This window comes from Platalea leucorodia (genome assembly GCF_965183815.1).
Source record: "Platalea leucorodia genome assembly, chromosome: 3".
Taxonomy (NCBI): domain Eukaryota; kingdom Metazoa; phylum Chordata; class Aves; order Pelecaniformes; family Threskiornithidae; genus Platalea; species Platalea leucorodia.
This window is the reverse complement of record NC_138825.1, coordinates 45,326,171-45,346,610: the sequence shown is the minus strand read 5'-3', so window position 1 is coordinate 45,346,610 and position 20,440 is coordinate 45,326,171. Positions and strand designations below refer to the sequence as shown.

General features: G+C 44.3%; 1 protein-coding gene across 2 annotated transcripts in view; it reads left to right on the top strand.

Annotated features, from left to right (window-relative positions):
- The window catches only part of SLC35F3 (solute carrier family 35 member F3), a gene marked incomplete at both ends in the record, with an annotated part of 187,953 nt that overhangs the window by 107,765 nt on the left and 59,748 nt on the right, over positions 1 to 20,440 (top strand). Inside the window, one exon of one of the 2 annotated variants that reach the window (XM_082307914.1) lies at positions 12,747 to 12,822. The exons of the other annotated variant lie outside the window; for it this stretch is intronic. Within the exon in view, the coding sequence (XP_082164040.1) occupies positions 12,747 to 12,822 (76 nt within the window). Of the gene's footprint in view, positions 1 to 12,746; positions 12,823 to 20,440 lie in introns of those variants that run through there. 2 annotated transcript variants of the gene reach the window in all.

Here is a 20,440-nt window from a genome sequence, read left to right as displayed (position 1 = left end):
TTCGGACTGAGCTCTGTTGCGTTTATCTCAGCAAAGCCAACTTGCACTCCCAACATTTGCCTTGTTAGTATTTCATGTCCTCCCTTTCTGTAGCCTTAATTGCACTAATAAGTTCCGTATGCTTCTGCCTGTCTTATGCCTTTGGATTGTTATCTTCAGCTGATGCCCTGTTTGCTTTGTCAGACACAAAAGTATCATTCAAAAAAATGTCTCCCACAGATACGCCTTCTATGACCTTATTTTACACAGTGATTATATGAGTAGCTCTTAAATGTCAGGATGACAAAAACTATTCTGAGTTCCTGGTTAACAAAACCAAGCGTCCTTCCTCCTGTTTGACTGGCAAGAACTTAATCTCAAGCTTAGTCATGCAGTGGTCTTAGCTCCTTGTAGATTTAAAGCTGTGTTTTGATTCTTTCATCCATCTCATGCAAGCCTTCCAGGCATGATACTGCTTCTCTACTCGCAACCTTCCTTGTTCATCCGAAAAATCTGGAAAAGAGCACAAGATAAGCTTTTTGATGGGAAAAAGAAACCAAGAAAAAGCTTGTCAATTCCAATATACAGTCTTGTGCCCTGGGGAGTATATATGTTTTTTCAATTAGGGTTTCTAAAGTTCCTTTAAATGCACTAGCTATGCCCTATACGGTGATTAAAGGCTTCAGCGAATAGGGCCTGAGAGGCCTTACAACCTTCCAGTCTCCTATAAATGTATTTGCTTACTGATTTGCCCTTCTTTTCTTTATGTGTTTTTTGTTGTTGTTGTTTTAATCCTCTCTAGAAAGTCAATCCTGGAGAAATGCCATTAGTGGGGGAAAGACTGAGCAAACACCAAGTCTTACATTTATTTCTGATAAAGTGCTGGCTTATTCCTAGAGATGTCTGAAAGAGCCAGAGAGCCTGGACTCAGTCTAAAGCTTTATTTCTTAGGTCTCCATGAGCAATACTCTGTTTTACATTTTGCACTGGAAATGCTAATATCCAAGCCAGGTTTAAGTTGACGCTGAAGAGTTATTTCTTTTCAGTGAGTTACTACATGAAACAGCTATGAGTTATTTGTAAGGTGTTTTATACACAGTTAATCAGAAAAAAATTGCTTGGAGTTTGTGCTATTTATTTGCATTAGGTGGTATGGGACCTAGATTTATGTTTTGAAGCTTTGAGGAACTGTGTGTTGCATTGCTGAAGGCTTTAGACTGTTCTGTGAAAGAAAAGAAGTTAAAGAAATATATGCTGCTGCCTGAATTATTACACATACCTGAATAACAAGGCCCCAGCCGCATTTGCCTCTTGCCTGTAACTGCAATAAAAGGTACTTGTAATTTTAATTACTTAGAGCAAAATTCAAGTGATTTGTTAATACCAACAGAACCCTAGGACAGAATTATAGTAATGTTTTATATACACTTGGGGGAACGCTGGTGGAAATAATATGCAGGATATAAATCTGCTTTCAGGCTGCTTCACAGTTTAGTGGAAATTTAATCTGAGATCCAGACCTGCATCTGCTGGGAGTGGGAGAGGGAAGAGGAGCACAAACGGCCACGCCAGGGGGAAGTTTCATTGTTCCAGATCTCGGGAGAATGATTCTGCCATCAGTGCAGAGGCTGGAGCCTGCCTAATGGAGGTTCAGTACAGTCGAGAGGGAGAGGGATAGGCCATCTCCTGCTCTCAGGCCCCTTATCCTACCATCACCCAGGCATCTGTCCAGTTCCTAGCAAAGATCGGAGCATGCCTCATCCTACTGTAAGTGACACCAGAAGCTGATGTTCCCCCGGGGTTGTGCTAAGACCATAGGGTACCAGCCAGGGCAGCCTCAGATGAAGTGCCAGTCTTCTCCCCACTACTCTTACTTCATATACATGTGCCATCCAGTGAACACTCTTGTGGCTGTATCTGACAGATTTGCTTCGTGTGATGGGAGGGATACAAATCAGCTGGATTCTCCAAAGAATTTGCCCTGGTGGCCGTGGTGAAAGGATCAAACTGCAGCTAAAGAACAAGGTGGAAGTCTCTGCACAAGAATACATGTTAACTCCAAAAAACACACTATAGAACAAGGAGCCTCCTTGTAATAGAAATCTGTGCTTTTAGTAGCCTGTTTTTTATTCCAGCTGAAAGGAACAGGATCCTGAATTCCCACACTCTATCCGAAGCATACATGCACTTCTCTTACAATAGGCAGGTGCTTCAGTTTTTCTGAATTACCCCAATATTCTTATTTCTGATTCCAAGTGTGTTTTGTATTTGTGTTATGATGCTTGCCTGAACTGTTGTCCGTCTGTCTTTGGCTTATCCTGTCTGGTGGTCCTCTCTTTCCTTCTCTATCTTGGATATTTCTGCCTAATGTTTTGCCCTCTCTTAGCTTTCCTGTGGATTCGTAGCTTATCATGACCCTCCCTCCTTCTACTCTGTAAGCTAATATTTTTAATTTGTCTACTTTTTAAATTTAGTTTCCTTTTTAGCTGTTTTATTATTACTGTTTTATCAGCAATGACTGTTCCAGCATTGAGTGCATTGAGTGCAATGGCAAAGTTCCCATTAGTTCAAAAGAAAATCAACTGAGTCATGGGAATGTAAAACCATGTGCGTAATCCTATTACAGATATCCCTGGTACTGTTAATTAATGATCCAGATTCATTCCCCAAAAGCATTAACCAAATCCAGTCTAGAAGTTGAGGGATTAATGATAAGTAGCAGAAGGTCTTTATAAAGATCTGTCTTGTTATTTTGTAAAATACAGGGCTTATAGCATAGAATGACACATCTTCAATGCTCACGACCATTGTCACATAAGCATGAAACTTGAAGTTTCTACTCCAGCATTTTAAAAAATTGTCATGCCTATTTTAACAAAATCTGTTTAGCAATTACTGACTAGCAAGAGACAGCAAGAACCCATTGTACCTGCTTTCTTCTCATACTGCAAGAGAAAAACAGAAAAGGTCCACCAATGGACATTCACGTCCCAGGGAAGATTGTAGAAATCTCTGCTTTTTGCAACAATATGTAAATTGCAAACTCCTGAAAGTTGGCAGGAATCAAGCTGAAATAGGATAAAAGTTGTGTATCATACAGAATCTCCACAAACAGTGCACATACCTTGTGCCCAGGTGGGTGGGGGGAAAAGAAGATACCTGTAGTAAATTTGTGTGCCATAGTATAGTCCCAGCTAAAAATAGAGAGAAGCACAAGAGTGACTAAAAGAAACCATCCCTTTCTCGCTGGTCCTTTCCTGACCTCCTTCACAGACCCTCAGGCTGTGGTTCCCCTATATCTGCTGAAATCAAAGGCAATGTATTAGACCATCTCCTCAATATCTGGTCAGTATGTATGAAACTTTTTAGAGCTAAGCTGATATTCACTAAATTTCCAATCTGAAGAATTAAAAACCCCAGAAGGTTTTTGCTTATTTTAGACTAAATAAATTCATCAAATAGAGAACATAACATTACAGTCCTGCCGTGTTTATTCAAAGTATTTCTGTTGGAAAAAAACTTCCAGTTTTCCTCAGTCTCATGACTGTTTTTTGAGGGCATAATGTTATCGTCTAAGTAGAAGACTGAATTCGGTACAAGATATTTGGTGTAGATTATACTCTTTGCTGCCTCTGCATTCGTCTGACATGGCTGTACTGGAATCTGTGGAATTATTCTGATTTTACATTGTTATGAATCTCCTGACTGTATCCATGGTCCTTCATATAAAGTACGTCCTTTCCAAAGAGACAGAGCAGCCCTCCTAACTTCCCAGCCACAACCTCAAGCCTGTTTCCCATCTTTAACCCCACTCCCTAATCAAAACTCCCATGGCCTTGAAGCAGCCCAAAGGACTTAAACTTTCTCCGTGGTGTTTCCCATGAATATGAGGCAATATACCTTTGCTGTAGGTATTCATCTGACATTGTATTGTTCAGCAATGTACTTGGGAGGTTAAAATCATTCACTCTATAAAGATAAATAAGATTATGAATCAATTTATGAACACCTTGAATATTAAGAGAGGTACTTCTTGGTCTACAAAATGCTGTTTCACTGTCATTTCAAAAACTCAGATTTAGCGCATGACCCAAAGACGTTAATTATTCTTGCACTGTGTCAAACGGCAGTAACAATACATTCATCCTCTGCACTAGTAATAAATTCATCCTTTCTATTAAGAAAGGATGATAAATTATAAATAGTAAGCCTGTTAGATACACTCCAAGTGTTTAGTAACAATAATGCTTGGCCGTTCCCAGGGCTTTTCAGCATAGGATCTCAAAAAGCACCTTAAGGAAGTAGCTAAGTTATGTCCCAGGGTACTCATGAGTAACTTGTGGCAGAAACTTAACTCACGCCCTGTGTCACGACAATGGCAGAGCCTGAAATGGAGTGGGAGGATCGCACTGCCACTGCTCGTAGCACACACCAGGAGGTACTTTTAGATTTTATAATAGGCATTCCCACCCCAGCGTTCTCTCCCTTTTCCTTTTCCCAGTATCTGAAGGCAGATATTCTTCTAGGAAGCATGCTTATATTGCTACCTCATATTGTAATAAAATAGCTGGGGCCCAACTGTATTAATGTCTCCCTTAATAGCAGTTGAAAGAAGCAAGAGAAGCAGCCTGCAAAAAAGAGAGAAGTAGCCAGTGGGCTTGAGAAGAAGCAATTAGCCTCTCCAAGAGTGGGAGACTGGAGTGATTAGAATTACAGGGTAGGGAGGGTATAATTACAAGGCACTTGGTGCTAAAAGGTTCATCCTATATAATGCCTTTTAAATAAAATCTATGCTTGAAGGAGGAACTCAGTGTGCCAAACTGAATGGTCTCTCTGAGGGCAATCAGCACAGCTACTTACTTTAAGCATTTCAGTGAGAGGTCCCAGGAAAATTAACCTGTTGCTTCCAGGGATCTGACTTGCTGCTTCCCAAGAATTAACCCAGAAGCCGGCTCTGCTGGACCTCCCTTGGAGCGCCTGTAAGGAAGCAGGGCAGACTTGGAAAATTTGGGGACAGGCTGTGCCTAGGGCGTTATTTTTCATCCTCATCTTGAATTCTTCTGGACATAGTGCTGATAGTGTGCACAGGCAGAATCTTAAAATCACAGAGCAAAGGGTAGGAGAGCTTGAGAGGCACATGGTTTCTGGACAGCTACAGTGAATTTACTTTGAAGCTGTAAATTGTGAAGTGTAAGACACCTCCAGAAATCCCAGTACTAGCTATTAAGGGTTGTGATGGACATGAACAACAAAAAAAAGAACCCACAGTTGAAAGTTTTTGTCTGTTTGTCTGTGTAACTTTATAAGTGGATGTGGCATTCAGTTCATATTGCAAGCTTTTCAGTATTAGCACTGGGAGAAATTTGACAAAGGAAAGACATGAAGGAGGAAAGGAAAAGATAACACAAAGAAAAAAAGAACAAAAGAAACACTGACATAAAAAGTAAGAAGAAAGACAAAGTGCAGGCTATACAGAGAACAGGAAAAATGTAATTATTTGAAGTGTTTAAAATCACTCTTCCTGGTAAAAGGGCAACACAGGAATCAATCTGGACCTGCTAGCTCTTACGCATCTTTGGATTTTAGATAGGCAGCAATTTTCTTCCTGGCAAATATCTGGCAAGTTATTTATGTAGGCTGAAACCCTCTCCAGTCCACAGGCCACTGGCAGTGCTTTCATCCTACCTAATCTTTGGTTCAAGCAGCTGGCAGTAAAACTTAAATCCAACAGACATCATGATTTTCATTCCAGAGCACTGTCCATGAAAAGGGTGACTTGAAATACAGAATATATTTGCTCAGAAGTGTCTTTACTGTTATTTTCTGAAAGATCTTTGGATATCTGGTTTTCATCTCATTTTTTGCTCTTTTCCTGCCTGATACTACTTGGGAGGGCAGTGCAGAGTTCCGTAAATATTCAGGTGAGAAGGAGAAAAAAAATGTGCTTCTGTCTTCAGTTCTTATGGTCTCTGCTTGTGTGTCTGAGGCCAGAAGCGTATGCTTATTTGCTCAGTCACTTCTGAAAGAACCTTTTCTTTGAGGACAAAAGCTTGCCTCACAGACTGAACTTATTTCTTTTCTTTCTGAGCTAGAGTCCAAACAATAGATTTTTTAATCCTGTTTTTAGGTTTTAGATTTTTTAATTCTGTTTTCATATGTTCCAACTTCAGGGTTTTTTCACCTATTTTTTTTACAATGCTAGAAGTGTGAGCTACTGCCAAACATGGTTTCCTGGCCTTTGCATCTTTACTAGAGGAGTCAGGTCCTCCTAAGCTGGGATGTTACAGCAGTAGAGGCTTAACACAGCTTACACACTGTTTCTGATGGCAGCAAACATGCACAACTACATTTAAATTCACTTCGCATCCAGTGCTTTACAAACACAACTGGCCAGGAGTGGGCTGGTGGTGAAGAATGTAGGGGTGATGCCCAGTTATTTTTAATACTGTACGTATCCTAGATAATGAGAGGGTTAAGAAATAGTAGTTACTGAATTGTTGCTATTGATGGCATAATGATGTATTTTATATGATTTGGGGTCATTAAGGTCTCATAGCTAGACAGCGTCCCGTATACAAATATATAAGGAAAAGCAATTGCCTGATAAACCGAGGAGGGTCATTAGAAAAACCACCAGGCTGTTAGGATATGAGAACACTACTTTCTCGTCTCCAGCCACAACTGCACAGGGAACTGCTAGGTTTGGGAATCGGCATTTGAAATGGCTAAAACGTGACAAGAGACAGAAGGAGGGTTGGTGGAGTTGTCAGGAGCAGCTAGCGAAGAGCAGCTTCTACCAGGCAAAACTGTTGAGCCTGCTGGAGTTCCTAGGGAGTGACAAACTGCAGGATGACAAGTGGGCATCTTAAGCGTTTTACTGGTTTTTCGGTTTCTCCTGTGTTCCCACCACCAATATCAAGAAATGCTATGTATTTAGGTAGCCTGATCACTGTATTTCATGATAGGTCACAGCTCCTAAAGGCAAACCTTGCAGGTGGCTTCACTGAACAATCAATCACAGTCGCCACATGATGGGTTGTTCCTGAGCCACCTCGTCCGAAAGCGGACAGTTCCCTTAAACTGCACCTGAAGAGAGGCAAAGGTGTAGAGCCAGTCCACTGAAGGAGCTACGCGGGCATCATGTAATTGTGACAACAGCCATGTGAATTTTACTCTATTCATGGGCCGTTCACCTTTAAACATCTGTTCTCAATCTACTGTTGGTTGTAGGAGACTCAGTGGCCTTCAGAAAATGAATAGTCTTGGTCATATTTCTCCTGCATGTCCATTTTTGAGGAAGTATTGTCCTGGGCTAACACCTGTGCTCGTTTCCTCTGTGTTGCCAAAGGCAATGAAGACTGAGACTGAGTGGCTTTGGGATGCCCTTGACCCCTGGCAGCGTCAGACAGGTTTGAAGCAGCTTGGCAAACATCTGATTCCCATGTAAATGTAAGGCTTTGTTCACAGAACTTCCCAATCCCATACGTGCCCATGGGCACTGAATTAACTTTTCTTTAAAATTCGAAGTAACGTAAAAATTGACAAAATGTTTTCCTTCCAAAACATGGCTGACATTAATGTTTCCTGTCAAAATCCTAAAGCACAAGTCTGAAAATTAAAGTTATATAGTCCAGTGTTGAAACTCTGAGACTTAAACTAGCTTTTTTTCTTACATTTTGTGGAATTCACCAGTATTATTTGAAATGCAGCTGTTCTTCATGCACAAAACCAGGAGAGCTTCTCAGAAAATATTGGAAATGGTTAATATTTTATGAGATATGGAAATAAAATTCATCAGTGCTGTCTCCTCCAGTAATGCTTACAACAGTTATAAACAGAAGGTGTAAAAAAACGTGAGGAAGATACTCTCACCAGGACTTTGCATCCATGTCTAGGAACTGTGGGATATGTGGTCATATATACAATCCACAGCCTTTATGGACACCTCAGATTCGACTGTTATCTGTAGCACTGTATATCTGATCAAACTTGAAGAGAAGGCATTCAGGTATAGCAGTAATTCTATAGCAGTCTCTGTTCAGTGCAGTCTGGCAAACACCTCTAGCCAGACAGGTTTTAATCCTTCCTCTTCCCTTCACTGCCTCGTTCTGTGAATGCAAGACATGATACTGAAAGTAACTGAACTGTTTTCGAATAGGGAAGATTGAAAAGATGACGTCCTTACAGCTAGGCTAATATTGCCGAGAAAGACTGTATGAAAATTTGACAAAAATGTGAATTTGTTCTGAGTGGAGGTTGTGAATGTAGGAGGCACGCAAACGGAATAGTGGTGGATGATGACCAGGCAGCGCATCTAAATGCAGATTTCAGAATGATTGCAGGACAGCAAACATCACTTCCGAAGTAGCTATTATTTCTGTTGGAAATGTGCTTTTGACATCTATGTTTTTTTAGTTGGGAAATAAAAACAGATTAGAAAGTTATTAGACAGTAGCCAAACAAAACTAACACAGCATTCAAGTAGAATAAGCTCCTCGCAAACAGACTAATAATTATTTGTGGAGAATATTCACCAAATAACGTCAAATTAACTAGAGGAAAGGATGATCTGTTCCTGACAGATTGTGGGCAGTGTACGTTTCATGCACGTACTTGACTCCTGGCAGATGAGTTCATTCTGGCATGAGATGGAGCCTATTAGGAAATTGGCTACACAAGTAAAAGTCCACACTCCATTTCCTTTAGGGTTGCTAAGCACAACAATTATTGCCCTCAGTGGTAAGGCAAGCACTTAAATTAAAAAATGTCCTATTAATGAGTACACTAAACATGAAAATGTCTGAACTGGAAAAATACCAACAGTGCACGTTACCAACTGGGCGTGTATTTCATGTTGGTTAACCAAATTAACTAATAGGATAAAAGCCAAAGGTTGTAGCACACATAACTATGAGAATTTAGTTTTGTCCTGAATCTACCTTTCTATGTCAACAAGAAATCTTTCAGAAAAGTGGTGATGATACGTGATCTTAAAAGCAGTATGATGCTGGGTGTTAGCACACTCATATATAAGTTTATGTGTAAAAAACCCAACCCAACGACTATAATTTCTTAATCTAAAATGAAGAAGGGTAACCAACTGTGACAAAACCAATTCCACCAAACTACAAAGTCTTCAAACTGGGCAAATTCTATCTATCTCATCCTGGATTTTTAATCCGACCTCGCCTTTTTCACATGAAGCATCCTTGCTCTTGATCAGAAATGAAAGTCTGCTTTCTCCAGTTTTCAAACTTTGAGAGTTTCCTCTCCACATTTGTAAGCTGTCTGCAGCCCAGACATCCGCCAGCTTCTCCTCTGTGGCCTCTTGAATACGGGAGTGGTGTCCTAAAGGAAAAAAGCCGTAAATTTGACATGAAATTTTACCCTGAGTGCATCAGTTTTGCATTGCTTATACTGTAAGGTGCTTACTGTAAATGAAATTAAATGTAATCCAGCAGCAAATGTGTTAAGGTTTAGGAGGGGAAGGCTGCAGCGTGATACAAGTTACAGAAAGTAACAAGCCTGCTGCCAAATGCAGCTCTCTCACTGTAGAGCCCTTGGAATACAGTCCTCAGGCACCCTAGTCTTCATTAAATAAACACAACTATTTGTTATTGTGATACGTGGCTGATATTTTTATGCACAGTGTAAGACAGGGGCCTAATGTGGATCTCTGGTGGAAGTGTGTGCGCCTGTAAGGGCAGCAAGAGAAATTAGAGACTGACGGAGTTAAAATGCTCTGGGATCAGGGCTGAGCAGAGCCATATCAGACTGCATCAAGCCCCAATTAGCTATATTTCACACACGCATTGGGCAGATTTCCAAAAGCCCACAAGTGGTGGGACGTCCAGTCCCCACTTTGAAACCAGTCTTAGTTGGATACTAATTGTCCTCGGTGCCTTTGAAAGCTCCTCTGGGGTGACTAAATTGAACACTGGAGTCTTGAGCGCTGCAGTCCTGCAAGGCATCATCAGAGGAGGAAGGAGGACAGGAGGTCTGAAGGCTTAGGTGCCTCCCAGCTCTCTGGCAGCACCAGCTGGCAGAGGTGCACCAGTCTCTGCTAAGCAGTGCCCTTGGACACCACCCTCACCTGGGCAAGCAGAGCTCCAGCCAGCCCCAGGAGATACTTACTGCCATGTAAGTCTTTGGCATTTGGAGTACTAGGCTTAAATAAAATGTTGCAAGCCTCAAACATGTTAACAGCTCTACAAATCCTTCAATATTAAATATATGCAGAGTCAAAATAACACGCCATCAAAAAAAAAAAAAATTATCATGTTTTCAGTGTGATTCTCTAGGTGAGCAGCACCACCCTCCAAGTGAAATAATGTACTTACTGTGTCTTTCCTTTAAAAAACAAGAGAGCATAAACCTTGCAGAAAGGAAAGTATAAGTGCCCAGCAACAAGGACTTTTTAATAAATATCCTTATAATTCTTATGAATGTCCCATTGATTACAAGATATAGCCAGTAGAGAAGTCTGATTGTCCAGCCTTGCACAGCCATTTACCTCTAGGAAAAGCAGGTTAAATTTGGATGTAAAATGCTGACTTAGTAGTTTCCTGCTTCCATAGCAGAGGCTCAGATGATCCTGGAAACTAAGCTCGGAGCAGAAGCCAGCCAGGGTTATCCAGGTTCTGGTCCTCACTGATGTTACTTGGGCATCTGAATCTGAGGGAGTTGCTTACCTTCTGTGGCTGTATTTTACCCACCGGTGAGCCTGAACTTTCTTCACAGGGGCAGTGTAAAATGAATTAATATTTTATAACATGCTTTGAAATCCTCAGATAAAAGGCACTGCAACACTGCAAAATATTTCATGGACAGGACCATCCGAGGTGCGATCTGCCTCTTTTTATGTAACTTCTTTCAAAGATCAGAAACTAATTGGACTCCGAGATGAAACAGTGCAGTGAAACAAGATGGACCCACAGTTCCCAACATGGCTATGATCTGTAACATCACAGGAAGCTGAATGGCTCAGATAATTCTACTAAGAAGGCCTGGAAATAACCATGAAAGCCTTTTTTTTTTTTTTTTTTTCATTTGACCAAGCCAAGCTTTTGTGGTCTTAGCACTGAGCACATGAATATACTCTCCAGAAGGATCACTTTGAAAGGAGCCTAATGATTGTTTTTATAAAGCTCATCCCAAAGGCTGACACGGAAGAGGCACAGAAAATGCAAACCGCCCCTGAGCTTCATCGGGCTGCAGATCACGAGATGAGACCTGTGCAAACTAACAGTCCAGATCTGACCCACCAAGAAAGCTCACCTCTTAAGTATATAAGAGCTGTCCAGACGGCGCAAGTAAGGTGGTGGTTTCCCACGGTTTGCTAAACAGTCTGTCGGGGCTGCTTTTCAATAGCTAGTATTTATATAGTTAACAAATACTTCGGAATGTTTGTGGAGTATTGATGGCTGCCTGGTCTTGTTTGCAAAGTACACTCATTTTAATTTGACCAAATCGTAAGAAACGTTGAGTATTTGCGTCTTTGCTGACGCATCTCGTATCTGAACCTGATGAATGTGCCAAGTATTTTCATATGCACAGAAGAAATCACTAGGAGTAAAGGGTGCTGAGTTCACCGTGCTCAGCACCTTGTGAAACATGATTCTTTGCTTATAGCCATATAATCTTTTTTGCATGTTTCACGTTCGTTCATTAGAATCTGTTCTCTCCTGGATCCACTGGTGTTAAGTCTTGTTAATTAATACCAGTTAGACTTTTGCGTATCGACAGAAGGGTACATCTACCACACATTGTTGGTGTGTCATGACTGGGGGGTCTTAAAATTATTTGGGGGGAAAAAAACCCACCATAAAAAGTTGCTACGTACGAGCAGCATCCAGTTGTGAAATACCACATTTTGTCGAACTTGTGTGTAGGTATGGAGGTATTTTGTTTCATGCCTCAAAAAGAAGTTGATAAGCTGTGTTAAGAAAGCTGTAGAGTATGCTACTGGAAGTATTGGAATATTATTGATAAATCAATGGTGTATCCTGATCTTGAATGCTGTGTCTAATCTTGGTCTCCCTCTTAGAAGGGACACAGCGGGAGCAGAAGGACTGTGGAAAGGATGGTCCAAGTTACTAAAGGCACGGGTGAAAATCGACCCAGAAGGAGAATAGAGGGGGGATGTAATACGGGCAAATACAAAAAATGGTTTGGAGAGTGTGAATTATCCTTTCCCGTTAGACAGTAAGGGGGGAGCGAAGCAGACCATGAGGAGCCAGGAGCCCTTTTCGTGCGGTGCGGCACCGCAGCGCCAGCAGGAGCCGCCGGGGCCGGGAGCCGGGCCCGCTCCGGGAAGCCCCGGCCCCGCAGCGGGGAGCGGGAGCGCCGTCCGCAGCCGCATTACGCTCCGGGCTCCCTGCCTGCCCCGCCGGCGCCGTGCCCGGGAAGGCTCCCGCCGCCCCGGAGCGGTCACGCCGCGGGCCGGCCGCCGCCCGGGGGGGGGGGCTCCGTAGCGCCCCTCGCCGCCGCGTCCGGGCGCCACCCCCGCCTCGACCCGGGGGGCGGCCCCGGGAGCCCTGGGGGCGGGCGGGGGGGGCCGTGCCGGTGACGTCGGGTTTGCAGCAGCCCCGAGCGGCAGCGGGCGGGCGGGCGAGCCCCAGCCCCCGCCGCCGCCGCCGCCGCCCGGTGCTGCGGCAGAGGGCGGCGGGCCGGGAGCCGTACCGGGGGAGCGCCGCCGAGGAGGGCTCCGGCGGCGCCAGGATGTAGGCGCGGGGCGGCGGGGAGCTGCCGCCGGCGACGGGCTCGCCATGAAGAAGCATTCGGCCAGGGTGGCCCCCCTCAGCGCCTGCAACAGCCCCGTCCTCACCCTCACCAAAGTGGAAGGTAAACGACGACGCTGGGACCTAGTATCCCCGGGAGACCGGTGCCGCCACGGGGGATGCTCCGGGGCCACCGGGTAGCGCGACGGGGGATGCTCCGGGGAGACCGGGTACCGTGACAGGGGATGCTCCGGGGCGACCGGGGGCGATGCCCGGCGGCGGGGGGGGCTGCGCGACCCGTGGGCGGGCGGCGGGGACCCCCGCCGCCCGCCCACGGGTCGCGCAGCCCCCGCCGCCGGGCATCGCCGGCGCCTACCCCCGCCCTGTTCTGCTCCGGCTCTTTCCTCCCCCGCGCTCCAGAGGCAGAGCTCTTATCCTGGAGCTCTCCTCGGGGCCCGGGAGCGATCTCCGAGCCCCCGGGCAAGTACTTGCCAGGCGAGACCCCCCGTCAGGAGGGAGGGAGGGTGCTGGACAGATTTGACCTCCGATGGGAGGGACACAGTCCTGCGTCCCAGCCATCTGTCCTCACCTCTGGTTGCCAATCCAGCTTCATGGTAGCAGTGGGGTTGGGGCTCTGTGGCCAGGAGGGACATTAGGAGCCCAACAGCAGCAGGGGGTTGGCAGACCTTCAGCGACCACGGGGACCTTTGGAGACTTTTGGGGACCTTGAAAAGGGCAGCGATGTGCTCAGGAGGGTCTCCCAGAGAGCTCTGATGCTCTTGGCGTAGCCAGTGGGAAGGTCTGGGGCAAGGAGATGCAACCTCGGGTAGAAACCTGTAGGCTGTGTCCTAGAGAGGCAGAGCAGGTGAGATGGAGGGGGTGATGTGGAGGCAGGAGGAATGGGAAGAGGGTGCAGGTCAGGAAGAGGAGCCCATCTGAGGGGTGGATACAGAGCTCAGTTCCTGAAGGAAGGGGCAGAGAGGAAGCCACTGGTTTGGGGGATGCGATAGTTGGTTGAAAGAATGGGGTTGGTGAGAGGAAAAAGGTTGGCTGAGAGGAATGGAGGGAGGAGAGGCAGAAAGGGATGAGCAAGATGAGGCAAAGAGGAAGAACGACTCAAAAAAGAGAATGATTGAACAGTAAGAGGTAAAACATGAATGTGAGACTCTGTAGGAAGCTCGTGAAGAAGAAAAAAAGTAATATTGAAAACCTGAGGAACAAAGAAAGGAAAAGAAAAAACGGTAGCAAGGGCTCTGTGGAAGAGAAAGTGAGAAAATGCAGAAATGCCCAAGAGGGGGAAAGAAACTAAAATCAGCAAGTAAAAGTGGAAAATCAGGAGTACCTGAAGGTTGTTATTTCAGTTCATGGAGAATACAGCTGTTGCATTCCCCCAACATAAAAACCACCTGCTGTAGAGATAGGAAAAGAGATCTCAGTTTTCTGACCAAAAGAAGACCAGGCCTGATCTTCATTACATTATAATTAGAATTTTAAAAAGCCCTTGGAGTTAGCCCCATGCACAGTAGCGTTTCTCTCAAGGTTTGCATTGGAGGCTTCTCTGGGCAGGGAGCACGTCTCCCTTTCATTTGGTGCACTGCACATGCTTTATGAATCATAAATAATAATAACCCACCAGGTTCCAGCTTTGAAATGTGGGTCATCTCATTCCTCTTCTGCTAGTTCAAATACAGTTTATTACCTACCTTATATAGAAACAGAAGCAGCGCAATCTTTTCTTGTGCTATAAAATCGAATCCTTTCCAGCATTTCCATGTCCGTTCTGCATACCAGCTCTCAGATACCCTATCGCCACCCACCAGGGACTTTGTTGACCTAGTTGGACTTTTCCTTCTTTACTTCAGATTCTTTTTTCCTTTACCATCAATGGCAAAATCTAAATTGCCTTGATGGTGTATGATAGGGCCCAGAGGTTGTACAGAGGCAGGTAAGAGCTTCCTTTGCTGTTTGCTTTCTTTTAATGAAACAGGCTGGCTTTGTTGGAGAGCTTTGCTTTCCAAATCAATTGACAACGTTTCCTTTCAGACTAATATTGATGAATTTTGCCAGCTGGTGTTTAAAGCCATATGAAAAAGCCAAGTTATAGGCAAAAATAATGCGAGGTGGTGGGTGTACTGTGGACTGCTTGCTTCCCTCGGTCTGGCTGCTGAACCTTTGGCAAAGATTTGCTTTCCTAAAGTTCTCTGCTAGTCCAGGTCCCTTGCAAAGGCGTAGCCAATGCTGCAAGAGCAAGACAGCAAAAACTTTCCTCTGCTTCGTAGTTATAATTATTTTCTCCCCTATCAACCACCATCAAAGCATTTAAAGGATCTTTGGCAGAACCACTAGGAATATGTTTTGCTCTAGGATAGTTAGCCAAGAGGAGCCTTTCATTGATATGCATTGCTGTAAAGCCTTCTAGCATTCCCTCTATTTTCCTGTTGGTGCAGTAGCTTCTTTGCTTTAAAAGGGAGATAAGGACTTTGTGCGCCTTCAGAAGTGTGACTGCCATTTCAAATTATTTCAGAGATTGAATCATCAGTATGCACTGAGCCTGCTGTACCAGCACTTTTCAAGACAACTATATCTACATTGCATCACTCAGGCAGGCAGTAACCATACCATGGGTTTTCTGTGCCTGGTACCATTGCACACACTTCACATTTTGAGAAATGTAGGCTCGGTGCCTGCTTTGTGTTTGTCCATCTCTCTGTTGTTTTTCTCACCAGTTTCCATCCATGCCGCAGTGGCTGTTCCTCTCAGACCAGCCAGTTGGCTGGTTTCACCCTATTTGTACCTGAAAGCACAGTGTGCTTTGAGGACGGACTTCCCTTCCGTGGGAAGGGAAATATTTCCATCCCCGCTGTGCATCTTGGGATCTTCCAGAGATAGGTGACATCAACTGTCACGAGGAGCTGCAGGACAATCACCTGGCCAGAGAAGACTCATCCTCCACTTAATTAGCCCCTACTTAGAGCTGCTTATTCCCAGGCTTCCAGCACCAAAGAAATGGTATTGCAACCTCCCCATATAGCATGTTTCCTCTGCACTGTTCTGTCGGAAAGAGCGACTGGTGATATTCAAAGTTGCTTATAATGCAAGTGATACCTCTCCGCTTTCATTGATTACACGTAAATGTCTAAACTGAGTTGCTGTGGAACCAGATTCTGCCATGTGCTCAGCTGGAGTAACTGTCTGCATCACTCGAGTTGCAGGGAATGTGTACAAGTGCAAATGAGAAATGAATTTGGCCTTTAATATATTGCACGCCTGCAGGGAATTCATCACAAGCGTATCAGCACTGTAATCACTTTAATAATAAATCTTTCTCACTTCTTTAGCAAGCACAAACTGAAGATCCCAAGTGCAGCAAAAACTTTCATGAGTGGCAGTCTGCTGCCTTAAGATATGCGATTCTTATTATCCTCGTTTTGCAGATGGGGCAGCCAAGAAACTGCAGAATGAAGCAACTTGTCTAAAAACAAGCAGCACATCTTTTCACAGAGCAGGTGAGAAGAGACTTACGATAGATATTAATAGATCCACAAACTTCCCACACGTGTGTTCTGGCCACGGGATGGCACTGCCACGAATGGATGCGATAGAGGTGTGAGAGGACTTATTTTACTGAAGTCAATGACTTCAAGTTCCTACTAAAACTTCCTTTTTGGGAAATAAGCTGAAATGTTGCATAAATATATCTCTGCATAAATACTGTGTGACTATTAGCAGTGTTCTGCTGGTGGCATCTAAAGGTTTTGGTAGTCAGGCAGCACTTGTTTGTAATTTGACTGAGCACTACGACAGACCCTGTGAAAATTTCACCCAAGAGTTAGCATTTGTAGAAGCAAGAGTTGTGCCCACTAGTCTTTTTTATGTGGGAACTGTACATTATAGAAATATGCAGTGCTCGTGCGTTCTAGAAAACAGGAGCAGCTGGAGAGCAGGAGAGGCCGGTGGCACAGCGGCTCAGCCAGGGCCATGGGTTTGTGTGTGCTTCCCCACTGGCGTGGCCTTCGCGAGGAATGCGTGCTGGCTTCTGCGGGGAGTAATTTGCGAAATGTTCGCTTTTGATCAGCCTGTCTCTCTGCACAGAAGACAGTCTTAGATGTGAACATTCGTGATCAAGGCAGAAACCATCAAACCCACCTTGTTCTTGCTCCATAGTTGTAGCAGCTTTCGCTCGCTCCTGACTGGAGCTAGAATGGAGTGAAGGATCTAGGGGTGAAGGCAATGGTAACAAGTTTGTATGCAGCTGGCAGAATGAATGGGGGTGTAAATCTGCTGTGTGTCTGCTTCTCCATGGTACCTGCCAGCATGCGCTCTGTTATTGTAGGGTAAAGTCAACGTGCCTTACTCCCCTGAGGGAAAAGCGGTACACTCTTCCATGTTTACTGTGGATACTGACTGTTAAGTGCACATAGGCAGTAATTACACTCTGGCTTTGCCCCAGGGCAACTTTTGCCCAATTTTCCTATTCCTTGCAGTATTTTCAGTTAACACAACAGCATATTTGAGCAGATATCCAAGATCTTGTTCCAAAGGCGTGAGGAGTTTCTTGTTGCATAACACCTGGCTCCCTTCCCAAATGGCAGCGTGCTTTCGTAGGCTTTAAACAGCCTCAAAATGAGCCGCTCCTAGCTGTGCTAGGCTTACTCACTGGGGATTCCCACCAGCTCATCTTTGATCATGTCCCACTGCTTATTTCATATACCATCTCGCCTGTGCAAACTCATAAGCTATAGGTTTGGAGGTGACCCATTACTTCTGCACTGTATGTCCCCTCCCCAAATGATACAAAAATAAAATGAGACCGTTCTGATGTTACTAAACTAATGCCAGAGCAGGAGCTTTAATGCATCACAAAGCAGAAAGATAAGTTATTAAAGATTTATCCAAGCTTCCTTACTTCAGTGGCTGAAATGAGCTAATACGTACACACTATGGACAAACAATAATTCCATTTGCAGTGACAGGACTTAAGAATAACAGCAACCATTGGATCATCTTCTCAGACCTTCTGTGGATCACAGGCAATTACATTTCACCCACTTATCCCTAAATGAAGCAAGGTGCATTTTCTAGTCATCTTGAATCAATTTAGGCATTTGCTCTCAAAAAATAAGCAGATTATTAAGCCATCTATTTGATTATAGAGTTCTCCCATGAGAAGCTGGAACAAGAACTAGTAAAAAATAAATATTAAGTCACCAGAATGCATCACTCTTTGTCTCCTATTTTCATTCTGTAATTCCTGTAAAAGAATAGATCATCATAGACTATTTCAGTTGGAAGGGACCTCCAACGATCACCTAGTCCAACTGCCTGACCAATTTATGGCTGACCAAAAGTTAAAGCATGTTACGAAGGGCATTGTCCAAATGCCTCTTAAACACTGACAGGCTTGGGGCATCGACCACCTCTCCAGGAAGCCTGTGCCAGTGTTTGACCACCCTCTCCGTAAACAAATGCTTCCTCAGGTCCAGTCTCAACCACCCCTGGCACAGCTTTGAACCATTCCCACGCGTCCCATCACTGGGTACCAGGGAGAAGAGCTCAGCACCTCCCTCTCCACCTCCCCTCCTCAGGAAGCCGTAGAGAGCCATGAGGTGGCCCCTCAGCCGCCTCTTCTCCAAACTAGACGAGCCCAGAGTCCTCAGTGGCTCCTCACAGGCCATGCCTTCCAGCCCTTTCACCAGCTCTGTTGCCCTCCTTGGGACGCATTCCAGGACCTTCACATCCCTCTTAACTTGTGGGGCCCAGACCTGCACACAGGACTTACTCCAGGTGAGGCCGCACCAACACTGCATACAGCAGGACCATCACCTCTCCTGACCGGCTGGTTTTGCTGTGTTTGATGCACCCCAGGATGCGGTTTGCCCTCTTCACTGCCAGAAATTTTGCCCCTCTTCCCTAATGGCTGACAACTGTAGACAGTAGGATTTGTAGCATAGAAACAGTTCAATATATAAGCCGGAGTTCAGAAAAGACTAGTAATTCAACACAGAAGTCTATGATAGCTCAACATGTTGTTGAGCTGGGTGTTCCCCAGCAATTTCCCAGTGATAAGTCTTACATATAGCATTATTTATGTTGTAGCTTTCCTAGCACATTATACTCAGCACAGCACATTCACTTATATACAAAGCAGCTCCCTCCACTTGGCTGGAGTACCATCACCAACCTTTAGTCCACAGCCCAGTTAATCTTTTTGATTATAAACCGTGAAATGCGACTGCAGACCTGGATAGCATCCTGCGGAAGCAGGAATTTGGCCAGTAAAAGAGTAGATTAACTTGGTAATATTCACTGAGTTTTGCTGACAGCCACTGCAGCGTAAGATCAAAGGCAACAGGAAACAAGGCATTTTTAGCAGTGCAGAGATGGCTTGCTTTTAGGCAGAGCTGCCCACCAAATGTGTTGGCACCATGTATTGGAGAAGCCAGGTACCACCTCCGATGTTAACTGCCCAGTTCCAGGAACCTGGATCCACTCTACCTGGACATAATGCAGGGATACCTAGCCTGGAAATTTTGTGAGTCCTACTCAAGGCATGAATTTAACCATGGGATCTAGCACCCTTTGCTTATACAAAAGTTCTTCTTCTTGAAGTAATAGGTATACATTTTGCTCAGTATCACTATTTCTGGCCAAAAACCTTCTCAAATTAAAAAAAAAAGTGTGAGCCCTGTAAGCCTTGTAATTCGGTCATGGAGAATACAGAAGTGAGGAAGTATGATCTAGAAACGCCTGTTTTACGATCACCTCAAATTCCCTAGTGTGAGTCTCGGCAAGGATAGTACTGTATTTATGGCTGAAAAAGGCATGAGTCTGTCTTCCGTAGCTGATTGAATCAAGTGAGGAATAGCAGGCTGCAAAAGCCTTTCTCACTGAAAAGAGGAAGAGGCAAGTATCACAGAGAAAAGAGAAACTAGAATTTTTGCATGTAATGTGTTTTTGCTCGGAGTTATACTGAGTGCCTTGGTGCCAACATGGGTCTAGCCAAACCTAGCTTTGTTGTCAAAGTAGACCCAGCTTTTGCTGAGCTTGCTGGTGAGAGATGAGGAGGCATCCTCTTCTTTCTTCTGGTAGATCCTTGAGCAGCAAATCATGTGGGGACTTCTCTGGATATATGTATGTTACTCCCACCACTGTGAGGACGCTCAAGTCCATGTCAAGTCCACTCTGATAGCTGGTTATTGATTGACAGAGAACAGATGCTCCAACTATCTTGTTCTGAACTTAGGACCTGAAAAAGCATTGTGTTTGAGGTTCAATAGCAGGTTAACCCTTTAGCTTCTAAAAGGACAATCAATTGGAGTTAGAATTCAGTATGCAAGAAACCAATGGGCTATAGCAAAATTTTCTGTCTAAAACTGTGTTTACTTGAAAGCCAAGCAGCTCTGAATTTCGGAAGGCTCCACAAGGGAGAAAGAACATCGTCTTGTTTTTGATAAAATGCAGCCAGCATAGCCTCCACAGTTAGCATGAATGCACTTACCTCTTGATATAATACCTGTATATATGTACTGATATAAATGTGCTATTTATATTAGTATAAGTAGTTGAATTCCCTTGGAGATAAAACTGTTAGTCAGGAGAGACGCGTGGCACTCAAACGCCTGGCTAATTAATACAGTAGTTGCCTGCAGAGAATCCAGTTTGGTTTTTTCACCAGAACAGACAGTCATCTCTCAAACCTTTGTTCAGGGTGAAATTTGCACAGGCTCTGATTAAAATTTGCC